This window comes from Lagenorhynchus albirostris, chromosome 14, assembly GCF_949774975.1.
Source record: "Lagenorhynchus albirostris chromosome 14, mLagAlb1.1, whole genome shotgun sequence".
Taxonomy (NCBI): domain Eukaryota; kingdom Metazoa; phylum Chordata; class Mammalia; order Artiodactyla; family Delphinidae; genus Lagenorhynchus; species Lagenorhynchus albirostris.
In genome coordinates this window covers 61,872,258-61,898,281 of record NC_083108.1, presented here as the reverse complement: position 1 = coordinate 61,898,281, position 26,024 = coordinate 61,872,258, and the positions used below count along the sequence as shown (strand labels likewise).

Below are 26,024 nucleotides of genomic sequence, written 5' to 3'. Positions count from 1 at the left end.
ATCTATTTTCCTAGAGAGCCCTGGCTACCCAACCCTGGAAAATCACACCCCGTCCCCACCTCATCAGCATATGGCCCTTTCTCTGCCTAAAGCCTCCAGCCTCCTCCTCCAGGTCTAGCCTCGGACCCTGAGCCTCCCCCACCTCCCAACTTATAGATTTCATCCACGAGGTTGTATGATCAAGTCAGTGGGTCATGGGCAGCTGTTTTGTTTTAACCTTTTATTTGGAAGTAATCATAGATTGACAAGAGGCTGGAAATCAACAGGGAGGTGCTGTGTGTGGTTCCTCCGGCTCCCCTCAGTGTCACATCTTACAGGGCCAGTCATGCCAGCACCGAGATAGACTGCAGCCAGAGTAGGTCCAGGCTCCCAGATGTGGCTGTGCTCATCTGTGTGTCCACGTGTCACAGCACAGCCACCCCTGCAGTCCTGCACTACAGGATGCTGCCCCATAATTGTCCGCATCCCTATAATTACGTCCTTTCACGGCGTCATGTAATGGAGCCAGGCCCAGCAGCAGTATCTCACAGGGTGGGGGCAGGTGCTGCTCCGCGAAGCCCAGCTCAGTGACAGCGCGCCATGTAACAGGATGCACCAGGTCACAATGCAAACTGCTTATCATTGTGGGCTCTATCCCCAAAGTTTGAAAGATGATGCTCTGCCTTGTCACTGTCATTTTCTTCACAGCTGATGTTTGAATGTTCATGTCTGTCTCCTGAACTCAACGGGACTGAGGCCACTTGTCTGTTTCAAGCCTGTGGTCCCAGGGTGAGCAGACATGAGGGGTGGACATGGGTGGACAGAGGAACATTTTCCAGGGTGACGATCATCTGCAGTGGAGCTCGCTCAGCATCCAAGAAGTTGTGGGACTCCTAATGGAGCCAGCACCTGGCCACAGGCACCCAAGGCCCTAACCCAGCAGCAGTAGGAGAGCGGCTCCACCAGGAGCGGCTGATGGCCTCCCTGCCTAGGTTTCAGAGAAAGGAGGACACAGGTGGAGCTGTAGCAGCCTCCCTCCTCCTCCTCGGCCAGAAATGCCCGTGAACGCAGCCACGGTGGACGGACGCTGGTTGCCTCAGACACACCAGGGCTCCCCGCTGCGACGGGGGGACCCTGGGTCTTCCTTATACTCACCTCTGCTGTGGGAGTCCTTTGTGCGCACCCCACCACTCACAGGTACACAGTCACAAAGGACACTTGGGGCACACAAGAGCAAACACACATGATGGGAGATTTTACTCTCTTAATGTGTGCCCTTCTGAAGTGATGGATTATTTTGCCCCCAAGAATAAGTAAAATGATGTTGAACCACCACCTCTGGCCAGATCGTGAGGGAGGCACTGAGATCCCGCAGGCCTGACCCTCAGCACCACATGCTGGGGCCTGCTACACGGCACAGATGCTAAATCGTTTCACCCATAATAAAGAGACCTCTGAAGAACTAGTGTTCCCGTTGGTTCAAATACATATATTTTAAAAACATCTACAAGAGTGTAAGCATACAAAACTCTAATACTGGCCAGCACAACGTCAGGTTATAAATCTAACTCTTTCAAAATTAAACTGTGGATTTAATTTTCAGCTTCTGTTTGGAATCAAACCTGCGAAATGTCTTTTGATATATTCCACATTTTCAAAAAACGACCAGGGGAAATTCTGAGGGAAGAAGACCAAAATTCCATGTGTTGGGCTTGGGTGTCTTCAGCCAAGAGTCTAGGATCCCTCTTTACACAAGGTGTGTGTCCTGGAGCCGTGGCCCGAGGAGGTGACGCCGCCCGCGCCTACAGAGGAGCAGAGGAAGTGCCCGCGGTGGGAGGGCACCTGCGGCCAGTACTGCGTGGCCATCACCAGACCAGGGCCATACAGGGCCACCTGCGCATCCACACGGATCCGGGCTGCCCCTCGAGTGTTCAGCTGAGGTGCCCAGCCCTTGGGACGGCCTCTCCTTGCTGCTGTCCCTTGGCCTGCCCGTTGGCCGCCCACAGGGACACGCAGGGATGCCTGGCTTCCTGGAGCTGCACGCTGAGTGAACTGGCTCTGAGTGTGGTGGGGCAGGCGAGGCTGGAGATGGGGACTCTGTGTCCCACGCCAGGCGGAAGCTCCCAGGGACCTTCTGGACTATTTGGGCCTGTCACCGGTCGTTGTCCTGGGGCAGAGGGAGGTGCCAGTCTGCAGGGGGGCTCTGCCTGGGGGCCCACACCAGGCCGTGCTTCCGTGCAGCCCGGACTCTCGCCTGCTCGCTCTCACGTAGGGACCGCTGCAAAGGAGACCCGGTCACCTGTGGCCTCACAGGTGCCCTGTACCTCCCTCCTCTCGGTGCCCACCCACACACATGACAAACGCAGCCCAGCAAGCCCTGGTGAGTGCAGGGTGGGGTGGGGTGGGGGTGGTTACTACACACACATCTAGATCATTCTCCAAGCTACTGTGAAAAACCTGTGCAGATGACCATTTTGAGGATATTTTTAATTCTCCTGGGCCCCAGGGCTTGATGCCTTCGGTTGACCTAATCAGATTCACCAGATAAGAGGGGCTGGGGGCTGAGCCAGGAGGAGAGATGAGCCTGTAAGAGTGGCCAGAGGAGGGAAGAGGCCAGAGACAGGCAGACAGACACGGACAGACACAGACACACACACACACAGACACACACAGACACACAGACACACACAGACACACACACACAGACACACACACACACACACACGCACACACACACGCACGCGCACACACACACACACACACACACACACACACACGACAGTGGGTGCCACCACCCCAGCCAGTAAACCCAGGGCAGCAGGTCACAACCATGACGAGGCCTGAGGGGGTGCCAGGTGCTATGCTGGCCACTTTACACTTAGAATTTCACCTCTTCCATCTGTTTTCGCTTAAGCTCTATTGTCTCAAATGGAATGTATTGTTCTTGTTAAAAAGCGATCAGAGGGCTTCCCTGGTGGCGCAGTGGTTGAGAGTCTGCCTGCCAATGCAGGGGACACGGGTTCGTGCCCTGGTCCGGGAAGATCCCGCATGCGGCGGAGCGGCTGGGCCCGTGAGCCATGGCCGCTGGGCCTGCGCGTCCGGAGCCTGTGCTCCGCAACGGGAGAGGCCCCAACAGTGAGAGGCCCACGTACCGCAAAAAAAAAAAAAAAAAAAAAAAAAAAAAGCGATCAGAAATGCAAAGTAAATATGAAAGCCCTGCAGACCTCCCTCCCAGGGTGAAGTTCACAGCTTCCCCAATCCCATCTGAGGCCCGCATTTCAGGGCTATCACCCATTTCCCTAAAGAAGGAATAATCTTCTCCTTGCTGGTGCACGTCCTGCTTTTCTCATTAAGTGACATACTGCGAGCACCTTTCCACAGGGGGATAGGTTACTATCTATTTTTTTAATGGCTGTGTACTTCTCCGTGGTGGGGAAGACGTTATCTGGTCAAATGTCTATTACTGGACTTTAGGTCACTTTTGGTCTTTGCACTATTACAAATGGTGACACAATGGACATTTTGAATTTTCAGTTGTTACCCAATTACCTCCCTAGGATAAACTTCCAGGAGTAAAACTGTGGGATCAAAAGGTATGCATTTGACATTTAGATAATCAGAAAACCTGACATTCCACAAACACTGCCCAGGTGCCCTGACTCTCCAAACCCCTATGGACATTCCGCTGGGCAGTAACCAGTTACTGTCATTTTAAATATATATCAGGCTATTTGGTTTTCTTTTCTTTTCCTTCTGTGTGCCCTTTGCCTACTTTTCTACTCTGAAATAATTCCCATTTTTCTTACAGATATGTGACAGCTATCTTTAAAAGATATATATATATATATATATGTACAAAGGTTATTAATCTCTTGCCATATAGGCTGCAAACTACCTCTCCTGTTTTCCACTGATCTCGGACTTGTCATTTTCTTTTACACTTGGCAGTCCTGCTGGCTCCCTCCCCCGCACGCTCCGTGAGCACTGCGCCTTCACAGCTTCGCTCCATGCCCCCCACCCACACCCACACCCCCATCAGCTCCAGGCCACTGCAGTATCCTAGACTACGATGTAGGAGTCGGGAGGACAGGGGCTGTGTTCTCATCACTCCTGGATCCCCAAGAGCGTCCCAAGTGGTGTCTGCTGAATGTATGGATCACAACCCCCTCCTTACTGGTCTCTAGCACCTCCACCATATCCTCTCTCAGCGTGGCAGCCAGACTGACCTTTTAAGGATATAAATCAAAGCACGCTCCCCAGTACACGTGGAGGCTGGAACTGAACCCCTTTTTTAAGGCCCGCCCCCTTCTCCCAGCGTCTCGAGCCCCCGGGCTGGTTCCTGGTCTTCCAGGGCTCGGCACGCCGGGTCGGGTCACCTGGGCCTCGGCGCTGCGGCGCTCCTCCCACTCGCGGCAGCTGTCCAGGTCGCGCCGCCACTGCCCACAGGCCGGCCGCTCGCCGTGGACGTAATAGTGGCGGAGGAAGTGGCCGGCGCTGCTGCAGAGCTCCCACTCGGCGCGGTAGGCCTCGCACGGGCGCGGCGGCTGCGGGGACGGGGGAGTGAGCTGGGGACCCGGTGAGCGCCAGCCCGTCCCGCACGTACGGACCCGGTCTCCGTCCTCCCGACCTGGCCCCGCGGGTCCCCTGGTCCCACCGCACTTACCTGCCAGCCTCCACCTTCCGCCATGTCCCGGGACTGCCTAACCCGCCTCCTGAGCCCGCGGACCGCCGCGTGACTGATGGGCGGAGGGACTAATGAGCCCCGAGATCTCACCACTAACTCCTCGCCCATCTCCTTGAGACGCGCCACTGAACAGGACGTCCGGGTTGGCAGCCAATAACAGTCGAGGGAGGGCGGGGCCTGGAGGCCTGTGTGGGCGGGGCCTGGAGGCTGGGGCGGAGCCGAGGCCGGTGTGGGCCGGGCATGCCCCCAGGGTCACCAGGCCCGGCTAGCCACGCGGCGGAGGTGACTTCGGCGTCCCCTCGAGCCGGCGGTCGCTCGGCTGCACATTCACGTCCAGTGGCCGTTTCTGACGGAACCACGCGGCTCGGGCAGGTTCGTTCCAGCAGCTTTATTTTCATAATCTCAAAGATCGGTTCATTTCGTCAGCACGCACCGGAGTCAGTGTCGCCACTCCAGTCCTACGGCTGCATTTGTCCCGCCTGTGTCCCCTCGAGGGCGGAGTGACTCCCAGGTAGGAAGCGGGGGCCCACGGGCGCGGGCACAGCGCAGGCTGGCCAGAGGCGCGGAGGCTGTATGGCCCGGGGGACAGCAGGACCTAAGGGTGGGCGTCCGGAGGTCGCGTTAGGGTCGAGGCTGTACTAAGGCAGGGAGACATCGTTTCTCCATGGGGCGATGCGCACGAGGCAATGACAGCGAAGGGGAGGAGGCTGGTGGGCCCGCAGGACCGCCCTACGACACCCCTGCAGTGGTTCTCCAACTGCCGCCAGCCTAGCCACTGGCCCGGGGGCCCCTGCAAGGCGGGTGCTGGGCCCCCTAGGAGTGAGTCCGGGTCAAGCCAGACAGCTGCAGTTTCACTAGGAGTCCTGCCACGCTGGGTCACAGACCAAGCTTGGAGAAAATGCTGCCTGAGAGGAAGGATGCAGGCCAGGGTACAGGCCTACAAGTGGCACCCTACCGTGTCACCAGAAGACCCACCAACAGGGTCCACCCCTGGCCCAAGCAGGGAGTGCTTTCCTTGTATACACTGTGGGTGTGGCTCAGGGAAGACAGAAACCAAGGGCCAGCACACTACATAACATTCATCATGTAATTGAATGATGTGGTAGCCAATGTGATCCGCAAACAAGGCTGCCCACCCACCAAGGAGGGTGTCTACTCTACTTCTGTCAGCGACCAAGCCTCCTGAAGTGGAGGGCCAGGTAGGTTACAGAGTGCCCATGCCTTCCAGAACCACTTCCATTGCCATGGGTGTGGGTTTGGGCCACAGGGCCCAGCCCTGGTCATCATGATGACCTTTGATGCTCATTCTCTGAGGACATGTGGGTGAACCCTGGGCTGGCGTCTTGCAGGGGATCACCTCCTGAGTGTTGAGGGGAGCCCTGTCCAGAGATGGACCCCTTGGCCTACAACAGGAACAAGGGGAGCCCCTGCTGGGCCCGACCACCCCCACCCCAGGGGTCAGAGAGCCTCGTTTCTCCCTACGCTCCCCAGAAGCCCCCAGAGGAGTGCTTTCCTAAGGGCAGGGTGGAACGAGGGGCCCCTGCCAGCAGGCCTTCCTCCTGCCCAACTGTCAATCCATGTTGGAACCTAATCAAACACTTAGAAGCAATTCAGGTTTTAGTCACTGCCTGTTTTTATTTGAAATTCTTGATTTAGAATTGTTTTCAAAGAGAGGAAAATAATTGAATTAACATGTCGAAAGAGCTCATATTATAGAAATTGAAGACCTGAAACTAAATTAATACTAGTAAAAAAAATAAAGACAGGCCAGCAGAACTTTGGAAAATTTAATACATTAAAACTGGGAGTGGGGGGTAGGAAAGGAGAAAGAACGTATCTTTAGCTTTCATTTATTCTAATAATCACATTTGTGCTTCACCACAAAGTTGTTTTACAGTAGAACAGATTCATTAAGGAGCCAGTTATTTCCAAATGAAATCAAAGTTAGAAATGCTTTCAGGTCGAGTTTTCCTTCTGAGGAATGGTTTCTTGGGGGGAAAAATCAATATGTAAAATAAAAATGGAAACACCCTTCCTCAAATACTTAAATTGCAGCCAGAGTAATGGGATGACCACTATTTATAGAGCACTTATCTGTTTAAACCACTTTTTTCCAGGTCAAAGGCAACAGCTAAGCTATGACCTGGAGAAAGAAAAGATAAATGAAAAAAAGAGAAAGACCACCACAACTTAGAGCAATTCAATCCCTTCACTGGTTTTTAGCGGGAATCAGGGAACTCTGCTCCAGCTGAGGCTGTGGGCATGCCCCGAGGGCTGAAAGCAAGGAGCGTGAGTAAGGGATCTCAGAGACGGCCTCCTCTTTCCCCAAATCACGCACACAAACTGCTGTCCTGCTGTCCACTTGCAGGTGAAACCTGGTAATTCTTAGGTAACTCTAAACAGACCTAAAGTGACAGAGTGTCCCTGTCAGAGCCAGTAACTAAAAGCCAGCATGTTGCAATTATTTTATTTTCCAATCAGCCAATGGTCCCAACCTATGGCTTTCTTCCCTTTTTACGCAGAGACTGTCCTTCTCCAGAGAAAGCGACGAATCTGCCTCCAGCGTCATCCTGAGTGTGAAGAGAAAATACCATTTTCAGAAACTCCTAGGAAGTTTAATAAGAAATGCTTTATTCTGTTGACTCATGTACCATCTGCCCATTTTCCTTACTCTCACATTCACAATAAGAAATGTCTTTGAAATAGAAATGCAAGTTATAATCTACTGAATTGAAAACAAAACCATGGAATCACAACTCTGTCTACCATAGCCTTTTTTCTCAGGTTGAGTATATATCCTTTTGCAAAGGTATTACATTTTCAATGTAAAAAATACACCCCCTAAAAGAAAAACCACGCCAAAGAACATTTCCAGTCACTGTTCTGTATATGCTTACATAAACTATTTTCCTACTTAATTCCCCAATCTCAAGGCAGTGCGCTGCTCTCGTTCCCTCTAATTCCATTCCGTGGACAGGCAGTTCTGCCATCAGCTGTTACTTCCAAGTCTGCAGTATTCAAGCTGCCCTGGCAGGCAGCTGAATGTCTCTACACACAACTTTGATTTTCCCTAGAGGTTGAACTCCTCGTTAGAAGGCTGCTCTTATTTTTGAGGCTTTTTAAAATGGTGACTTAGCAGCTCTCACTCTACCAAACTATCCTCCCACCAGCAGAAAGACGGCTTCTTTTTTCTGAACCCTCGAAAACACCAGGCATCTTTCCACGAGCTTTGCTGCTAGTCAGGGGAAGCGTTGTCTGTGGAAGAGGATCCTGAGCTCCCCAGCACACCCTCCCCAAACACCCGGCCCACCGCCTAATGCAGCTGGTGTTTGCAGTGGGGCCCATACAAGGTTCACATGGTGGCGACCACGCAAAGGTGAGTTGTGGCTGAGCCAGGCAGCCTTCCCTTCCTTCAGGGCCCTCCGTCTGTCCTGCTGTCAACACCGGAGCCTGCTTTTTCTCTTGTGAACACTTCACCCACTTGAGGAAGGTGCGTCTTCTGGGAACTTCGGTCTGTCCCACCTGGATGGGCTGCTGCCCCAGGGCTGCACATTGCTGTGGGGATGCCCTGCTTCCTGGGTCTAAGGCTTTCTGACTTTTTTTTTTGGATTTTCTTACTTCTTATTCCTTCAATTCAGTGGGTATGTCTTCAGTAGCTTCCTGAGAAAGGGTGCATGAAGAGATCTTCAGGGACTGAGAATACCTACCTCTCCTCTAATACGGCTCACTGACAGGGTGGTTGGTGTTAGATTGCTGGGACCACCAGAACAAATCACAAGCTGGGGGCCTGGGGAGACATTCACCTCCTCACAGCCTGGAGGCTCGGAGCCAGAGATCCAGGTGCCGGCAGTGTGGTCTCTCCTGAGGCCCCTCTCCGGGGCCTGCAGGGGCTGCCTTCTCGCTGTGTCCTCAGGCCTTTCCTCTGTGTCCACGTCTCCTCAGAGGGGAACGTGGCCCATCTTAGTGCCCTCCTTTTAACACACTTCTGTAAAGGCCTTATCTCCAAATACAATTACATTTTGAGGTGCTGGGGTTAGGGCTTCAACACAGGAATTTGGGGGACACAATTCAGCTCATATAATTGGGCAAAGAATTCTGAGGACCCTGCTCCACTATGTCCTGGCTTGTGTCTGGCTAAGATGGTGCCATTCGTGACCCGTGGTAGAATCTCCACCTCCTGGAGACTTTAGCGTCTTTCCTTTGCCCCAATTTGGAGTTGTTTCCATCCACTGCGCTGGATGCTCAGTGGCCCCTTCTGACCTGCCAACGGGGCGTGGGCCCCTCCGTTTGGAGCAATTATTTCCCTGGTGGTTTCTGCCCCTCTGGTGTCTCTGATCTCCCATGACTGGGCGGTCTAATGGCAGGCTGTGCCGGGTCTTTCGAGCAAGTTTCCAGCACCTGGGAGAAGTGCCCACAAGACGGAAGCTCCCCTCCCTGCCCCCCGGGCCGCAGGAGGCCGTTTCTGGAGTGCGGAGGCACTGAGATGGCCGTGCAGTGGTCAGGAGCTCTGCCCCTGACCTTCATGCACTCTCAGGCTCACTCCTGGGAAATGCAAACAATCACAGCAGCTGTCCCAGGAAACTGTCCTGGGGATTAAATATTTCAGTATAGAGCACGTGGCCTGGGGCCTGACACCCGGCAAGGGCTCAGGGAGCTGAAACCTTGCTGGTCACTGCCGCAAGGGGACACCAGAGCCCTCACAGTCTCGACAGTTGGACCACTGGGGAGAGGAGGGGCCCCAGAACAGAGAAAAATATGACAGAAACACCCTCATTCAGAATGGAAAGACTCTCCTCAGTCACCAGTAGCCAATGAAACTTGTCATGACCCATGAAACATACTCACCTCTTCAACCTTTTTGACCAGTGGACGTGAATTTCTGATGAACGTGATCTTACCAAGTTTAAATTCATAGTTGGGAATTCCTCTATAAAGAAGACAGAGCAGAAGAAATGTTAGTGTCACGAGAAGGGACTAAAATCCATTTGTGACCATCTGGTCCGTGGCTGTACCCACCACCCCCCAGCCTCAGGCCAGCCCACGGGTGCCCCCTAGCACCCCCCCAGGAGGGAACAGAAGGCAGCTGGGGCAGGGTCTGCAGGCTCAGGGTCTACCATCTGTGTCCTCCAGCCTCACATGCCCCCCTGCAAGGGCTACACATGCACTGAACTCACTTCACTCCCTAAGATGCTGCGTGCAAACCCGTTTCTGGCATTCTCCGTGTGCTCTCATATGGTCAACAGGGGACAGATCTCATCCCTGCCACAACCATGCAGGCCACCAGAGGAGGGACTCTGCTGAGAGTCCCTGGACCAAACAATAGAAATACAACTAAGTGAGGCAGCTCCTGCCTCCTGAGGGAAGTGGATCAGTTATTTGAAGTCACAAAGGAGGAAAATGGGCATATTACTAAGTCGGAACCAGAAAGGTCAGAAGTAGGAGAGAGATCCAATCAGGGGCCGGTGGGGCTGGACTGCGGGGGTCTTGGGGAGAAGCCTGGCGATGATGGGGGGGCACCGATGCACTTCTGCCACGCTGTGTTCCAGCCCACCGAGGAGGGCGGCGGGGCACCCACACCCCCACAGAGCTGAGTGAGGCTGCCCCACTGTGGGGCCTGGGTCGGGTGGAGCAGAGCCAGGGCAGACCCACCTCTTGATGTCTCCGGGCTTGATTGGGGAGGGGCTGGGCTCTACACCCTTCTTCTTCCCATCCAGTCTATTCCCGGAGCCGGAGAAGGCCTAGACAAGCAGGCAGGGGGGGCCATGAGCTAAGCCCCAAGGGTAGGAGAGAACCACCTCGGGACTGCAGCACCCATGCCCTCTGGGGGCTGCTGGGAGCTGAGGGGAGCTTCCTGGCCCAAGGACGGTGCCTCCACCTGCCTCAACCCCCGGACGCCAGCTGCCAAGGAGGGGTGACAGGTCCAGCTGGGCCCACGGCTCAGCTCTGCAGACCTGCCTCCCGGCAGTAGGTTGAGCCATGCCCACCGGCCCCTCTCCGTTTCCAGGGAGGACAGCAGTGCCGGAGCGTCAACATGCAACTGACTTTCCAACAGTGCAGGACACGGCTTAGAGAGAAAGCAAGAGTGATCACATCTGGTGAATCTACGTGAAGAGTATACGTGTCTGTTGTACTAGTTCAGCTCTCCGGTAGGCTATAAATTTTTAAAAGAAGTTGGGGCTGCCTGGCAGTTGTTGGGAGGATCCAGAAGAAAGTGGATGGAAAAGGGTTTGGAAACTGAGAAGACGCCGGGTACACGCGTGCGGGGTCCCCCAGGCCTGCTCCCAGCTGAGGTTCCCAGGGTGTCACAGACATGGCAGGAGAACAGACAGTTGCATGGCGGCACTCACGCGGAAGCCCAGCTCCCCAGCATAGCTGCTGTGGTCAGCTTCACCTTCCTGGAAGGGACAGAAAAATGGGGATGAGCTTCTCAGTGGGGCCCCCAGCTCTTCCCTTGGGCTCCCTCACTGCTCCTGCTGTGCCCGCACCCCAACACAGCTGGTACACACTGGGCCCCGGGAGCAGGGCTGGGAGGGAAGCAGAACGTGGCTGCCTCGGTACCAGTGGAGGCCAAACACCACCAGGAGGCCAAGACACTGGGATGCGCTCCAAAGACCAATACCAGCGGTGGGGAGCTATGCAGAGCTCGGGAGGGACGCGGAGGAGCGACTTACGGCTGCCTCCTCATGCTGGGCTTGTCTCTCCGGCTCCTTGTAGCCCAGTGGAGCATCGAAGTCCACCTGTGTCCCCAAGAAGAAAGCACGATGAGACAAGGCCACACTCAGCCTCCGTGGCTTTTCTGTTCTAAGTTGGGACAACTGTGGGTCCACGTGCAGTTGTTGGAGCCGATACAGAAGGGGCCTTGTACAGTATGCCCATTTCCCCAATGGTCACGTTTTACAAAATCACAGCAGAACATCGGCAAAGACAACCCAGCCCTCGTCCAGACGTCCCCAGTTTACACGCACACGCGGGTTTGTGTTTTGTTCTCACAATTTGTCATCACTGCAGGTCAGTGCACCCCCTCCCCCCAACCCCCGGGTCAAGATCCTGAGCAGTTTCAATTACCACAGGGACCCCTCCTGCTGCCCTTTCATAACCACACCCTCTCCCTCCAGGCAACCTCACTGCCCTGGACCCCGGCAACCACTCCTCTAAACAGACCCAGACAGAACGGAACCCTTCTGCTGGGCATCCTTCCCTGAAGACCCAGCACGCTGGGCTGTTGTGCCCACTACTCGGAGCTGAGCAACCTTCCTCAGCCTCCAAGAAGACTCAGCCCCTCGCAGGGCTGAGATGCTGATGGATCTAGCCATCTCAGAACCAGCAGCAACCCTGCCACCAATCACAAGGTCAGCGGCCTCCTCACAATGTTCCGGCACCATCTTCCTCCCCATTCCCCCAAAGAATCCCAGGGGTTGCATGACACCTGCCCAGGGCCCCCAGCCGCCCTTCCTCCCGCGGCCACTCACGTTCATGTCACACTCGATGATGGACACAGCCCTGTCAGGCTTAGTCTCCATCACCCGCAGCTCATAGATCTGGGGAGAGAGAAATCAGTCAGTTTTGTGGCAGCACTGGGCCCATCCATCACATGTGTCGCTGCAGCCCCCTACCCAGCTCCTGCACACACACGTCATTCACCTCCACGATACCCTCCCCAGCCACACCTCTTGCTGTGGAAAAGCCGCTGTGGGTGGCTGCCTTGATGCCTGTCACTTAGCTGACCACCTCTCATAAGCGACTCAAATCAGACAAGGCAGTTATGCAGCAAATTGCAAAAGATTCAGTGTTTACCCCAGGAAGGTTCACTTCTAAGAATTAACCCTAAGTAAATAACTAGCTAAATACTGAAAGAGAAAGTGCTCTAAGAACGCCTGCTCCAGCACTGCTCATGGCAGCATAGGCCGAAGACGCCCATCACTAGAATGGCTACATGAGTGGGGTGTATTCACGTGGGATCCCAGGCAGCCAGCATTCAGGAAAAGATGCTGAAAACCAGTTATGCTGCTGTGTGTCGAGGATGATCTCATGCATGTAAAACACACACAAAGTCAAAAGAATAGGAACTAAAGGTGGCAGAATGGACTTTTTCCTGCATTGTTTTAGGTTCTTTCTCTCTACCTAGAGTATGTCTTGCTTTTATAATGAATGGTCAGGACAGTCCCACCATTGAAAAAACTGAATATGAGGGAGATGGTCCCCCAAATACAGTGAGAAGGCTTGATGTCCCCCGTCTGGCTTTACGTTTACTCACTAGTGACTAATAGAAATGAATGTTTGTCGCTGTGTGGATGCCCCACCACCTCTCCACACAACACAGGCTGCCTCCAGTGGTTCTGCTGCCACGGACAAGGCGGCATGAACATCCGTGTCTGTGGCTCCTGGGCATGTGGTCACCTTTACCAGTCAGCGTGTTTTCAAACTGCAGGTCGCAGCTAACTAGTGAGTCATAAAACCAACTACGCTGCAACCAGAACTAGTAAAGAAAAATACTGGAACACAGTACAGTAGAAATACTAGGCTATGTTGCACGTAGTTAAGGCTAAGGACTTTTGTGATATTTATGGTATACTAGGTGTTGTCATTCTGTATCTAAAACAGTAATCTTAAACTTTTACACATTCAACATGTATTTTTACTGATTTACCTTTATTGAAGTGTAGAGAACACCTGAATTCTAAATAACCCTCAAGACTTATTCTTTTCCAGTGTTTCAGGTGCCATCTTTTAAACTGCATTTATTAAACACTGTTATGGATTTAAATGGCAATGTTTACCACAATTTACCTCACATTTGCTGGTTTATTGGTTCTTCCCACACCTTACTCTTTCCTTCTAGGCTAATGCTTATTCCTAAAGCACATGCTTGTGAAGTTTCACTGGTAAATAAATTCTCTCAGATTTTATCTGAATACATTTTGATTTTACCCTATTCTTTTTTTTTTTTTTTGCGGTACGCGGGCCTCTCACTGTTGTGGCCTCTCCCGTTGTGGAGCATAGGCCCCGGACGCGCAGGCTCAGCGGCCATGGTTCACGGGCCTAGCCGCTCCGCGGCATGTGGGATCTTCCCGGACCGGGGCAGGAACCCGCGTCCTCTGCATCGGCAGGCGGACTCTCAACCACTGCGCCACCAGGGAAGCCCTACCCTATTCTTTAAAGAAGGTTTGATGACAGTTACTTTCTTGCAGCCTCTGGAGCTCCTCTGCCGCGTGGGGAGGCAACGTTTGCTATTGACAGGCCTGCCATGTGCTGTTCTTCTCTAAGTGCTGGATCTCCTCTGCTCATCTCTCCACGTCTGGTGCTCGGCACCTGTAACTACCCGGCCTGGTGGACACTAAACTCCCTGTAAGCGTGAGCTGTAGGCCAGTTCTGGAACAACTCCACTCATCTCTTCACAGTAGTTCCGCCCTCCGTTCTCTCCCACTGGGGTTTTCACTGGGCACGTTTGGTTTTCTCAGGATCTCCCAAACCTCAGCTGCTCACGTTGCTGCCGTGCTTCTCTGTGCAGACACCTAAGTCACTCCTGCAGATTCAACTTCCCCTTCGCTAATCCTTTGTTGGCTGTTGTTTAACCCTCTGACTGCTTTTCAAATAATCCTGGATATTTTGGATAGACTTTTGCTGCTTGCTAAATTTTATGATTCCATTAAAAAATTTTTTTGAACATTTTTTACATAGTTATTTTATCTTTGCACCTGAAGGTCCCAATTGTGATTTCTTAAAGGCCTAAATCTGCTTTTGCTGTCTTTGCTTTGGGTGTCTGGTGGTCTTATAAGGAGTTCCTGTTTGCTGGTTCAATCTATAGCAACCCTGAGGGCTCAACGAAACTGGGGGTGCTGTTTTCAGAAAGCCTGGGATGAGGACAGCACCCACCTCTGCATCTATTTTGGCCCCTTTAAGGGCCCCAGTTTCATGTGGATGCCTTGATCCAGACCTTCCACCATGCACTGATGTGGTCATTTGCCCTCTGCACACGCCTGCTGAGTCTTCTCAGAAGGGCCCTTCAGAGCGTCTAGTCTTCCGTACTTCCAAAAGCAGAAGCCCAGACGTGCATTTCAATTCTATGTATACCTGAGTAACTCACCTTCCCTTTCAGTGCAAAAAGGTCAACGATATCTTTCATCATCAATTTTTGTTTCAGCATTTTTTACTGCCTTAATATTTTAAGAACAATGACATTAAGGCTGCCTGTAATTAATCAAGAAAGCTTGGGATTCCCTGTGGCACAGAGGTTAAGAATCTGCCTGTCAATGCAGGGGATACGAGTTTGAGCCCTGATCCAGGAAGATCCCACATGCCGCGGAGCAACTAAGCCCATGCTCTGCAACAAGAGAAGCTACCACAATGAGCAGCAAGCACACCGCAACGAAGAGTAGCCCCTGCTCGCCGCAACTAGAGAAAGCCTGCGCCTAGCAATGAAGACCCAATGCAGCCAAAAAAAAAAAAAAAAAAAAAAAAAAAGTTTAACGTATTCAGCTAAGTTAGACAATACCTAAAACGTCCCCACGAAGGTAAAGGGAACAAGATTATTAGTTTACAAAAAAATATAAAAGTGTGTTTCAAAATCCACAAAATTGAACAGTAGGATTCTTAGTATCGGATGCTTCAAACAGAAGGAAACTGTCAGAGAACACGATGGATCCCTACATGACACCGGGGAGTAACTGGCGTCTGATCCTGTGTGTGAGAGAGAGCGCATAGTCTCCTGTTCACAGCTGTGAGGGCCCCGGCATCTGAAAGGCTAAGACACTCACCTTCTCATTGTAGTTGATGGCAATCACATCCCCGGTGGTCAGACACGCAAAGTTTCTCAATGCGTTTTCTAACCTGCAGACACACACTGTCAAGGCAACATAGCAAGATGGAGCCCTCAAATCTGAAACAAGTTTCCACAAGGCATTTAGAGGATTGGGTCACAATGTGTAACGGACAGACGTGTGCCCAGCTGGGGCTCAAAGACACGTGGCCATTACTCAGCAACGAGAAGGAAGCAGCTCTAACACACGGTAATGGGGTGAACCTCACTCTGGGGAAGAACCAGCCACAGAGCAGTGAGACCCCCGCCAAACCCCGAGAAAGGCAGATTTCTGAGGTGGGAGGCAGCCGAGGCTGTTGGGGCTGAGGGTTGGCTGAGGATGGGCCTAAAGGGGCACAAAGGCCCTTCTGGGAGGACAGCCAAGCTCTGAATACACAGGGGATGCATCTGTCAAACTCGCTCAAGTGTACATTTTACTGCATGTAAATTACACCTCAACAAGTTGATTTTAAAAATCCTATGGGAGCACGGGGAAAAAAAAATTGAAAAACAGATAAGTCCCCTCAAAAGTCCCCCGAAAGCAAAGATGTTTTCATTTACACTTTTGTTGTTTCTATCTTTTGGGTGATAACCATATTTAGTGATATGTTTCAAATAAAAATATTTAATAATAAAAATTTTAAAGAAAAAGTAGCCTGTAAGCCCTTTTTATAATAGTAAATAATAATAAATTCTTAAAAATTGAGTAACCCAAATGCCCAGGCAAGGGAATAATGCCCAATCAAATGGAATATTTTAATCATGTCATCCTCGTCAATTTACAGAATTGTTTTAAATACAAAGGTCAAACACAAAACATGGCTCCAGATGTGCCACTGAGACGCAGTACACCTGGGTGAGAGGCTGAGGGCAGAGGAGCCCGTGTCTACGTTCACTTCTCTTTGTCAAACGGCCTCCCTGGTTGCTAGCAGCTTCATGAAGAGTCTGGGGTACACGCCCTCTTTGCCCCCCTGTGTGCAATGCCAGCTGCAGGGGTGCCCTTCCCTCGACTCCTCCTGGTGACGCTGAGCTGCTGGACGTGGCCCCCAGGGCCCGAGGGCGGAGCCAGCTCTGCACTGCCTGGACTCAGACCTTGAGCAGAGCCTGGCACACCGCGTCCCATGGAAGGGGCACCCTTTCTCTGCAGTCACGAGTAACTGTGCCAAGAGACACTGTCTCTGAAAGCAACATGGTAGTGTGTGTTCCAGCACAAGCAAAAGGACTCCATACCGGAGAACATACAAGGGGCTGCAGTGCAGAGGCCGGCAGGCCCCAGTCCCGGGCATGGGCACTGTCCACACCTGCTGTGAGCAGAGCGCCCAGTACCCTGTATGCCCAACACAGGGGGCTTGACATGCCCGTCCACAGACACGGCCAGCGGAGGCCTCCACACAGCCAAGTGGCATCTGGGACATGGCCAGCAGCAGCAGCGTGCTCCTGGCTCTGGCTGGGGACAGGGTGCAGGTGGGGAGGGTGGAAGTAGCTTTTTTTTTTTTAAACAATCTGTGTTGTTCAACTGAGTTTTTTACAAGCATGCCTTTTTAACAATAAATAGGTGGAGTGACCACACACACGGCTGGCTTACGTTCAGAGAACACACAAAAAATCACTAAGACCTGATGCCTTTGCTTTCCTCTGCTGAGAGACAGAAAACGTACTAAGACAGGGCTCCCCATGCCTGAGCACAGGGGAGCTGAGAGGCAGACGAGCTGCCCTCCGACCAGAACACACTGGGCTTTTTGCCAGCGTCATCGGCCACCCAGAGGAAGGGCTCCACCTGCCCTCCGGGAAGCGTCCAGAGAGCGCTCAGCATGCTCATAAGGCCCCTGAACCATGTAGACGGGCTGGCCCCACACCATTGTTCTCATGTCACAATGTCAATCACGACAAGTGTGTGGTCCCCAAAGCAGGCACAGACCCAACCAAGGGCTCACTGTCGCCCGCCACCAGCTGGCACAGCCCTCCCCAGCTCAGAGGAACACGTTCCACTTCAGAAGGATACACAGCCTTGGGGTTGGTGATGTCCAGGAAGTCGGGGCTCTGGGGCTGGAACTTGGAGTACGTGGCTACCTGCAGGTTGACGCTCTCTACCTGAACCAGGCCCCCCTCCTCCAGCAGCAGGTTCTGCATCATCTGGAAGGGGAAGAAGACAGGAGGCAGTAGGGGTGCGGCCAGGGCCACCACAGTGGGAACGCCTGAAGAAACCACTCGCTGGAAGGGTGCCAGGTGCGAGCTCATCCGCCAGCTTTTGGCCTCCCAGGGCCGGAGCATTTCCACAGGGACACCTCCCCCCACCCCCACTCCCGCAACTTCACCTGACTCCCAAGGCCCCAGGGCCAGCTGGGCTACACTGGAGGCGGGAGGATGACAGCCCCAGGCAGGCTGGCCTTGCCAGGGACAGCCCACAGCCTAGGCCTTGGGTGTCTGCTCCAGCCTAGGCCTTGGGCATCTGTGGAGCCACCCTATCAGGTAGAGGTCAGATGAGAAATGAGACAGAGAGACAAACATGGGCCCAAGGTCCTGGGGCACAGGGAGCCAGGACCTAGCAAGGACCTGAAGCTCGGGATCCGAGAAATAAGCACCCCTGCGCATCCTGGAATGTTTTTTTGCTTTTCTTATTTCAAACCTTCTTAAAAAAAGCTTCAAACGTACACAGCTAGCAAGGGCCACATGGGGAGCTCCACGCACCCACCCAGGTTCCACAGCTTTCAGGTCATAGCTGACCTCGTCTGTCCACCAGCGCCTGCTCTCTGCCCATCCACCAGGGCTGCCTGGAGCTCTGGGTGGGATGGAGCCTGCCACTCAGCTGACAGAAAGAAAGCACCTGCTCAAACACTCACTGGGGTCAGGAGACCCTTGAGCCGGCTCTGCAGCAGCAGCTGGGAAATCCCAGGCACCACCCACTCCTGGCAAGAGCTGCAAGGCCAGCCCAGGAAGAGGATGGCAGGCAGCTCCATGCTACCTACAGAGGCTTCCCCGGGGATGGGATGTTTCCAGGCAAAAGGATCCAATTAGCTTTCTGGCCCAAAGTGGTCTGAGAGCCTGGACACGGGTCCAGCCAAACTCCAAATCTGCAGGTTGGAGGAAAAGCCTTACAGGAACAGTGTCCCCCCTTCTCTTTCACTAAGGACGGGCCACAGAGGGGCCTGGGGAAGCTTACACTGCCCAACACTTCAGCCACCCATGGCGCTCCACAGATAGTGGGACAAGGCCTGGTGCCTGTGACGCGAGGTGCGGGCACGTGAGCAGGGAACCGGGTTGGGTCTGGGCTTTGAGGAGTGACTAAGAGTTCCCCTGTGGTCAAGGAAGCAGCACAGGACACCAGCTGGGCTTAGCACTCAGGAAGGACCCAGGCTCAGGAGGGGCAATGGCCCAGGGGAAATGGGCAAGGGCAAGGTCACCACTGCAGGAGAGGAGGAACCTCCAAACTTCTATTCATATTTAATCTCAAAATATGAGTTAAGGCCACTCCTTTAGAAGGTTAGCCATTGCTGCGGCGGGGACCCTTGGCTGTGCAGGAGAGGTGGGATGCTCTTCAGAGCATCTCCCTAGCGGCAGGGAGGCTTTGGGGTGCGTTCCCAACTCCGCCCGCAGACTGAGGGGTCTCTGAGCACCCCGACATAAATGAGTATGAAGAAAAGGACACAAAGTCCCCTCTGTGGGTTTCCCAATGCTGAGCGTGCCAGAGCTGTGAGAGTGGGGGCTGGGCTGAGGGGGGAGGGAAGGAAAGAGCCAAGCCAGCCTTTGCCTGGAGACCCTCCTCCCTACACGGTCTAGAACACTGGGTTTCCGCATAAGACCTTATAAAGACAAGGGCCCTCAGGCACCTTCGAAGCACCTACAACACTGACTGTGGCCAGCTGTCACAGAAGACAGTGCTTAAGGTCAAAGGGACACGCCCAGGCCCAGGATGGAGCAGGGTAGCCGTGGGGCCCTCACACTGGGGGTGGTGGGGCCCGGGCCCCCCCAGCCCCGCCCCCGCAGACTTCCGGCTGCTGCAGGCCCCACCCTACAGTGCAGGCGCGCCTGCCTCTGGACATGGATGGCATCGGACCAGCCTAAGTGCAGAGAGCCTTCATTCCCATGGCAATGAGGCTGAGTGCTTTAGACAGACTCAGGTACAGACAAGTGTCTACACACACACACGCACACACACACATACACACACACACACAGTGACAGAACTGGGCAGACAAACTACTAAAGGGATGAGAAAACTTATAAAAATCTAAAACTCTGTACTCAAGACCACATGAAAAATACTCCTGCTCCATTGTTTTAAAAAAAGCCTGACACAGAAAATGGCAGTTAAGAACAGCACGGCTGTGGGTTCCAGGCCACTAGGTGAGCAGCCATCCCCAGCTCCGGGCGCACCGTGTCCACAGCAGCATGTGATGTTTGCGGTGAGGCGCGTCCCTCTGCTGCGGGGGCAGGACTGTGCACAGGCGGAGGGTGTCCCTGCCACCCCACGTGGCAGCCAGGGGCCACTCACCCAGTGCGGGAGGTAGCAGATGCCCTCGTCAGCCACAAACTCCAGCACGCCACAGTGTGTCATGCGGTCCGAGTTCTTGTTGGTCAGTTTGAACAGCATGGGGTAGGTGATGTTAAGTCGGCCTGAAACGAAGAGCGAGGCATGAGGCTCGGCTTCTTCCAGGGAGAGAAACCCTGTCCCCAGACCCTCCCCGGGGAAGTGCCTCCCTCCCCAAGCAGGCACTGGGACCTACGTGGTACTGAGCCCCTGGGTGTCTAACCACCCAGCAGACCCCGCACTCCTGCCAGACCTCAGGAACATTCGCTGAGTCAGGAACGCAGCACCAGCTTATACTTTTGAATGTCGGAAATCCCACTTTTAAAAAGTGACATGTTTGTTTATTCACGAACAGTTTAAGTGCCAACCAGGTGCTGGGCAAAATCCCTCCTTCAGAGGTTTCCAGTTAGAAGACCAGAGCATGCCCAGATGCTCATGCCGGGGAAGGGTGGGGCCGGAGGCAGCGCAGCCAGGATAGATGCTGGGGGATGTCCCCCAGGGGAGGAAGTCCAGGCAGAGAAAGCAGCCCAAGCAAAGGCATAGAGGGAGGGGAGCCAGGCTGGTTCAGGAACTGCTGGCAACCAGGCGAGACTGGGCACAGGGACCGGGTGTGTGAGCAGCTGGGGGGAGCAGGCAGGGCAGGACCGGTCAGCAGTGTGGGTTTGCAGCAGGGATCCAGTGTGTCCCCTCCCACCAGGGGTCCTGAGGTGGGGGCCATGTGTGGGGTTGGAGGCCTGATGACTCAGGAGTGCAGGGGGTGCAGAAAGGAGGGGCTGGCGCTGCAAGGCAGGAGGACCCAGGAGAGTCAGTAACCTGGGGGAGCGGTCCGGGACAGACCGACAGGACCGTGTTGCCTTGTGCCAGGCCCTTGCTCAGCCTTCACGGGACAGTGAGGTGGGTACTGTCCTCGCCCCTTTATCTATGGGGGACTAAGGCACACAGGTCTGGCAACGTGCCCCAGGGTCACACAGCCCAGGAATGGCCATGCTGGGGGTCAACCTAGGCCGCTGGCCCAGGTCTGGGGCTTGACCACTGAGACCAACTTTAGCCTGTAGATTTAGGCAAACGTGGCAACAAAAGTTGACTTAGTGGCAGGAGGTACGGTAGACTCCATTTGGGATCTCCTGAAAAATTTGGAGAAGCAAATTGAATAATGAGTCTGGGTGGGAGGCTGTCCCCCCATCACCAAGGGCGACTGGAATACTGGCAGTGGTGGCCAAGGGCCTGGACGCCAGGCCCTCCGTCACCAGGGCACCTCCCGGCTGTGGAGCCGTGGAGTGGACTGAGGTGGGTCAGGGTGAATGGATTGATCAGGCTCCAACCAAGGGTCCGAGATTCTTGCCATTGGAAGAGACCCCCATGTTCCTCAGTCCAGTAGTTTTCAAACTGCATTTTTTTGATTTAGAGAAGTGCCTTGGGGAGTCCGAGTCTTCCACACACCCTCACCTCCTCCGCCCTGAGCAGCGACCCTTTTTACAAACCAGGACTCCCCGTGAGATCTCATCTGGACAGCTCCTTCCATGACTTACGAGGTCTGCACAGCACTGAACTAAGCCCCACTGTCCCAATCCCCCAGTCTCCTCTCATACCCACATGCCAACACACCTGGTCTTAGTCCTGGGTCAGCTCCACACATAAGGCAGACTCTCAGGGCCCTGCTCCCCGCTCTGGGACGACAGAGGGGACGACAGGGGCCTGCCTGAGGGCTGTGCCCCCCGCTCTACCCACCCTCTGGCAGAGCTAAAGGCCTCCCTCTGCGGGTGCAGCCACTGCTGCCGTCAGTTAGGCCCTGCTGGCTAAGGGCCACCTCCTGCCCCTGCCTGGTGCCACAGGGCCCTGGCTGTTTACACACACACCACAGGTACCATCCAGGAGGCACTCCTGCCGCAGAGCAGTCCCCACAGATGGCGTCATGCCCCCATTTAAAGGTGAGGACACCAAGGTCCAGAAAGGCCCAGTCACTAGCCTGGAGTCAGGCTGGGCAAGGTGCAGAGCCCAAGCTGGAGCCACACCAGAGCTGGCACCTGGCCCTTACCGAGCTGCCCAATGTGCACCCGACACAGAGCGTGGACCCTCCCGGCCCAGAAGCCACCACATCTCCTGCCTCAGAACCCACACCAAAAAGACCCCCCAGTCTCAAAAGGCAATGACTGTGCCCATGGTTGGGGCATCCTAGTCCGGGTGGAGTGGGGCCAGGGGTGTGAGGTCTCCGAGCTGCTCCCATGGGAGGGGGGAGTTGGGGAAAGGGGGAAAAACATGGCCAATCTCCCAACCCTGGGCCTTTCTTGCTCCTGGTAAGAGGCAGGACGGGGCAAGGGGAGCAGCTCCTGGGGAAGAGGGGTTAGAACTGCGGCTGTAGCTGAGGCAAGAGGCTTGGGGAGATGAAAGACCTGCACGCGGCGTCCTCTTGGGGGCCGCCACCATCCTTTAGGGGAAAATTTAGTGCGTGCAGCCAAGGACATCGGCTGCCCCATCAGCGTGAAGAGCACCAGTGCTCACACCTTCCTTTAGTCCTAATAGGACCCGGGGTGGGGTGTGGGTGCCAGAGGAGTGGACCCAGAGCCGAGCGCCCACTGGCCCCGGCCTCCCAGCCCAGCTAGCACCCTCCAGGGACAATTCCCAACCAGCCTCGCCGAAAGATGCCTCTGCCTGGGCGGCGAGGGGTCTGTGCCTGGTCCCAGCGCCCACGTTCACATCACCTCTGTTCTCAAGTCAGGTAGAAAGTACTTACTGAGTTGGTCGAGGGCTGAGGGTGGCATAATTACTGTGGAAAGAACATTTAGGAGATATTAAGAAATGAAAAATTAAAACAATAGAACAAAAGTCAAAGTGCACTTCCTGTTATAGCTTAATGAAAGTATTAAACGATACCTGTGAGGCAGCCGGAATTTCATGATTGTTCACAACAAGTTTTACTAGCTATAATTTATTTGGTGAAACCAAATGGCTATCAGCCATAAATCTAATCATAATTAGGACCCCTCCCCGCACCCCTTAGCCAGGACACCTTGACGACATCTTGACGGTAACTAGCCTCCGTCACACATGCAAAATGAGAGCTGCCAAGGACTATGAGCACTGCAGGCCTAGGGCAGGAAAGGTTACGATTCAAAATAAAAACAGCACATACTCTTCCCTCCTTTCTCCACATCTGACCTGTCATTAGGCCCCGCGAGCATGGACACGGAGAAGCAGCGGTACTGCGTGGAGAAGCGGTTCTGGAAGACCCGGGGAATCGGGTGGTCAAACATGTTGAAGGAGAACTGAAAGGAGGGAAGAGATGCTGCAGTTAACACAGAACGAAGGCACGTTTCTTCTGTCAACAGCTAGAGTGGGTCAGGGTGTCAACGCTCAAGAGCAAGACAAACCTGCACCCGGTGAGCACCTCCTGGGAGCAGGACGCACCTCACAACGGCTTCTGCCAGCTGGCGCGTCCAGTCTGTCCCGGCAACCTCTTCCCCACCATATTCAGACAGTGCATCTTACTAAAGTATAAAACTGCCCCCAGCAAGCCTGTCCTTCACCTCTTTCACCCCCCGCCCCCCATCCCCCAGGTCTCCCGTCCCCCAGGTCTCCTATGACGGCCACGACCCTGCCGGGCTGCTCCCTCGGCCTGGACCACTTTTCCTCTCCTCACCCTGTTTAGGAGTGCCACTATCTGCCAGGTTCTGGTCTCCAAGCACCAAGTAAACATCACCAACAAAAGAGCTACAACCTCTGCCCCCCGGCAGAGCTGACATTCAAGACAAGGGAAACAAGAACAGAAAACCATCTGTGTGTCAGTATTCTGAGCACAAGAGAGCTCCTGGGAACGCTGTTTTAAGTGGGTGGTCAGGAAGCACTTCTCTGCAGAGACCTGAAGCCAGGAGAGGGAGCAGGCAGAAAACAGGGAACAGTGATAAGAGCAGGTGCACAGGTCTGCACCCCTCCCCCTCCCCCTGGCTTCCAGGACCACCCTTTCCTTGCTCTGGGAACCTTCCCTGCTCTGCCCAGGGCCAGGGCTGGCACCCCTCCAAAGTGCTCTCACGTGGCGCCACACCACAGCACTCCCTCCATGCCTTTCATAAGTAAAGCCTAGACATGGTGCTATCACAAAAGTAAGATCCCAGCTCTTACGTTGTAGGTTATGATGAGGCTCAGAACACATGCTGCCAACAATCTAGGGTCTTCCCAAAGCACTGCAACTACTGTGATGTGTCAAAAAGAAAGGATATAAAATTGCACAATAGAATATATACCCAAAAGAATTGGAAGTAGGGTCTTGAAGGTATATTTGTACACCCAGGTTTACAGCAGCGCTCTTCACAATAGTCAAGAGTTGGAAACTACCCAAATGCCCATCACCAAATGAGTGAATAAAGAAAATGTCCATCCATACAATGAAATATTGTTCAGCCCTAAAAAGGAAGGAAATTCCAACACATGCTACAACGGTGATGAACTCAGTGGAATAATAACTCACGACATAATGCTCAGTGAAATAAGACAGACACAGAAGAACAAACACTGTGGGATTCCACTTATATGAGGTACTTAGAGTAACTAGTCAAGTTCAGAGACAAAAAGTATGGTGGTTGCCAGGGGCTAGGGGGAGGGGGAATTGTTTAATGGGAAGAGAGTTTCAGTTTTTCAAGACCAAAAAGTTCTGGACATCCATTACACAACAACGTGAATATACTTAACACCACTAAACTGTACACTTATAAATGGTAAATTTATGGTACATGTTTTTTTACAAGCTAAAAAACGTTTAAACAGACGAGTATTTCCTGACTTGATTCTAACTGTACACTAAGTAGAGGAAAAATCAGGTACTGATGAGACAGTTTACTAGCAATTCCAAAATCAGCAAGCTGAGCCAGCTGTCTTCCACAGATGCAGATGCAGCTCCTGCTTAAACTCTCCAATGGTTCTCCACTCCCTGGAGCGCCAGCAAAGTTGTTTTCACACCCGTGCCTCTCCTTTTAACCAGAATTCTGTTCGACAAAATCTTGGCCAGAAGCATCGTTCTGGACGAAAAGAAGGGAGAGGAGTAGGGGCCTCCTCACTACATCCCCCCCCCCCATCTAAGCCCTGTCTTCTCTTTGCAACACGAAAGAGGGAAATGGACACAAAGTACTGAACACCGGGTGCCAACCTGCCCCGCATCCACCGACGGACCTAACCTCCCGCCCCGGTCCCACTTCCCTCTACAGCCCCGGCGCCAGCACACTGCCCGGCGCACGGCTGGTGTTCAGCTGTTAGGTGGCTAACCCTGAGGAGAGAGAGAGGACCCGACACCGACACACTAAGGATAAACTCGCATGCGATAAACCCGTGACACCGGCAGCGCCCGGCGCGGTGCTGACACAGCTCTGCAGGCATACCCGGCTTCAAGTCCCCACTGCCCGCGTTCGTGGCCTACACTACGCGCCTCCCTAAACCTCGTGGTTCTCGCGCCGACGCGGCGGCCACCTCCCTCCCTCCGGGGGCGCCGCCGGGGCCCAAAGGATGAGGGGTCTCGGGGCCGCGGTGCCCAGGGCGGCGGGGCGGGGCCGCAGGCCGGCAGGACCGAGCTCGCGGGACTGGCCCATGAGCTCTCCCCTTCCCGCTACAACCCCCCAGCCGATCCGGGGCTTGTTCGCGAGAAGCCATCTAGGGTCTACACAAGCAAGACTGCGTTCAGTCCCGAGCGGCGGCGGGCTCAGGCCGGTGACTCGGCACCTCCGCGGCCGCCACGTCCGTCCGCCCGGCCCCGACCCCGGCCCCGGCCCGCCCTGCCCGCCCTGCCCGCCCGGCCGCTCACCATGGTGGACGCCTCCGCCTCGCAGATGCGCTTCGTCAGGGAACGTTACGGTGGGAGCCGCCACCGCCTCCTCACAGCAGCCGCCGCCGCCGCCGCCTCGCGCGGACGCCCAGAGCCCACCGGAAGTCCGGTCCTGCACTTCCGGGGGGAGCGCGAGCGCAGGCCGCTGCGAAAGCAAGCCAGGCAAAGGCGCGAGGGTCCAAAATTCCCGGAGAGTAAGCGCTCAGATACCCCTTCCTAACGTGTGCACTCT

At 54.3% G+C, this 26,024-nt stretch overlaps 2 protein-coding genes and 2 long non-coding RNA genes across 7 annotated transcripts; 2 read left to right on the top strand and 2 right to left on the bottom strand.

The window, feature by feature from the left end:
• Window positions 1–205: 205 nt before the first annotated feature.
• Window positions 206–4,779, bottom strand: C14H22orf39 (chromosome 14 C22orf39 homolog). Of its 2 annotated transcripts, none has more exons than XM_060121809.1 (3): window positions 4,643–4,779; window positions 4,356–4,523; window positions 206–2,257 (listed from the first exon to the last, which is right to left on the bottom strand). In XM_060121809.1, the coding sequence occupies exons 1-3, from the start codon at window positions 4,769–4,771 to the stop codon at window positions 2,132–2,134; spliced, it is 423 nt and encodes a 140-aa protein (XP_059977792.1). In that variant the 5' UTR covers window positions 4,772–4,779; the 3' UTR covers window positions 206–2,131. The 2 variants fall into 2 exon arrangements, with proteins under 2 accessions (XP_059977792.1, XP_059977791.1); XM_060121808.1 differs by having other exon boundaries at window positions 2,120–2,257; window positions 4,206–4,523.
• Window positions 4,316–10,818, top strand: LOC132504429 (uncharacterized). 2 transcript variants are annotated; one of them, XR_009534884.1, is made up of 4 exons: window positions 4,316–5,035; window positions 7,186–7,447; window positions 7,834–8,039; window positions 10,668–10,818. It is a non-coding gene; the product is annotated as an uncharacterized LOC132504429 (long non-coding RNA). The 2 variants fall into 2 exon arrangements; XR_009534886.1 differs by lacking the exon at window positions 4,316–5,035 and adding an exon at window positions 5,036–5,174.
• On the bottom strand, window positions 6,273–26,014 carry UFD1 (ubiquitin recognition factor in ER associated degradation 1). 2 transcript variants are annotated; one of them, XM_060121807.1, is made up of 12 exons: window positions 25,772–25,926; window positions 23,117–23,249; window positions 22,718–22,750; window positions 19,951–20,072; window positions 17,461–17,591; window positions 15,418–15,490; window positions 12,133–12,201; window positions 11,335–11,400; window positions 11,011–11,058; window positions 10,313–10,401; window positions 9,509–9,590; window positions 6,273–7,233 (listed from the first exon to the last, which is right to left on the bottom strand). In XM_060121807.1, the coding sequence occupies exons 1-12, from the start codon at window positions 25,772–25,774 to the stop codon at window positions 7,159–7,161; spliced, it is 924 nt and encodes a 307-aa protein (XP_059977790.1). In that variant the 5' UTR covers window positions 25,775–25,926; the 3' UTR covers window positions 6,273–7,158. The 2 variants fall into 2 exon arrangements, 1 of the variants encoding a protein (XP_059977790.1); XR_009534883.1 differs by lacking the exon at window positions 10,313–10,401 and having other exon boundaries at window positions 25,772–26,014.
• LOC132504430 (uncharacterized) lies at window positions 10,916–14,382 on the top strand. Its single transcript, XR_009534887.1, has 3 exons — window positions 10,916–11,671; window positions 11,779–12,012; window positions 13,852–14,382. It is a non-coding gene; the product is annotated as an uncharacterized LOC132504430 (long non-coding RNA).
• Window positions 26,015–26,024: the final 10 nt, after the last annotated feature.

What these genes read in the sequence shown, in the direction of transcription:
- C14H22orf39 (XM_060121808.1), bottom strand. Translation starts at nt 4,771, where the DNA reads ATGGGCGAGGAGTTAGTGGTGAGATCTCGGGGCTCATTAGTCCCTCCG. An exon ending in CGGAAGGTGGAGGCTGGCAG is followed by an intron (nt 4,524 to 4,642) that starts GTAAGTGCGGTG and finishes CCGTCCCCGCAG; the next exon opens with CCGCCGCGCCCGTGCGAGGC.
- UFD1 (XM_060121807.1), bottom strand. An exon ending in TGTGGAGAAAGGAGGGAAGA is followed by an intron (nt 22,751 to 23,116) that starts GTATGTGCTGTT and finishes TTCTTTCCACAG; the next exon opens with TAATTATGCCACCCTCAGCC. An exon ending in TGGTCAAAAAGGTTGAAGAG is followed by an intron (nt 7,234 to 9,508) that starts GTGAGTATGTTT and finishes CTTCACACTCAG; the next exon opens with GATGACGCTGGAGGCAGATT.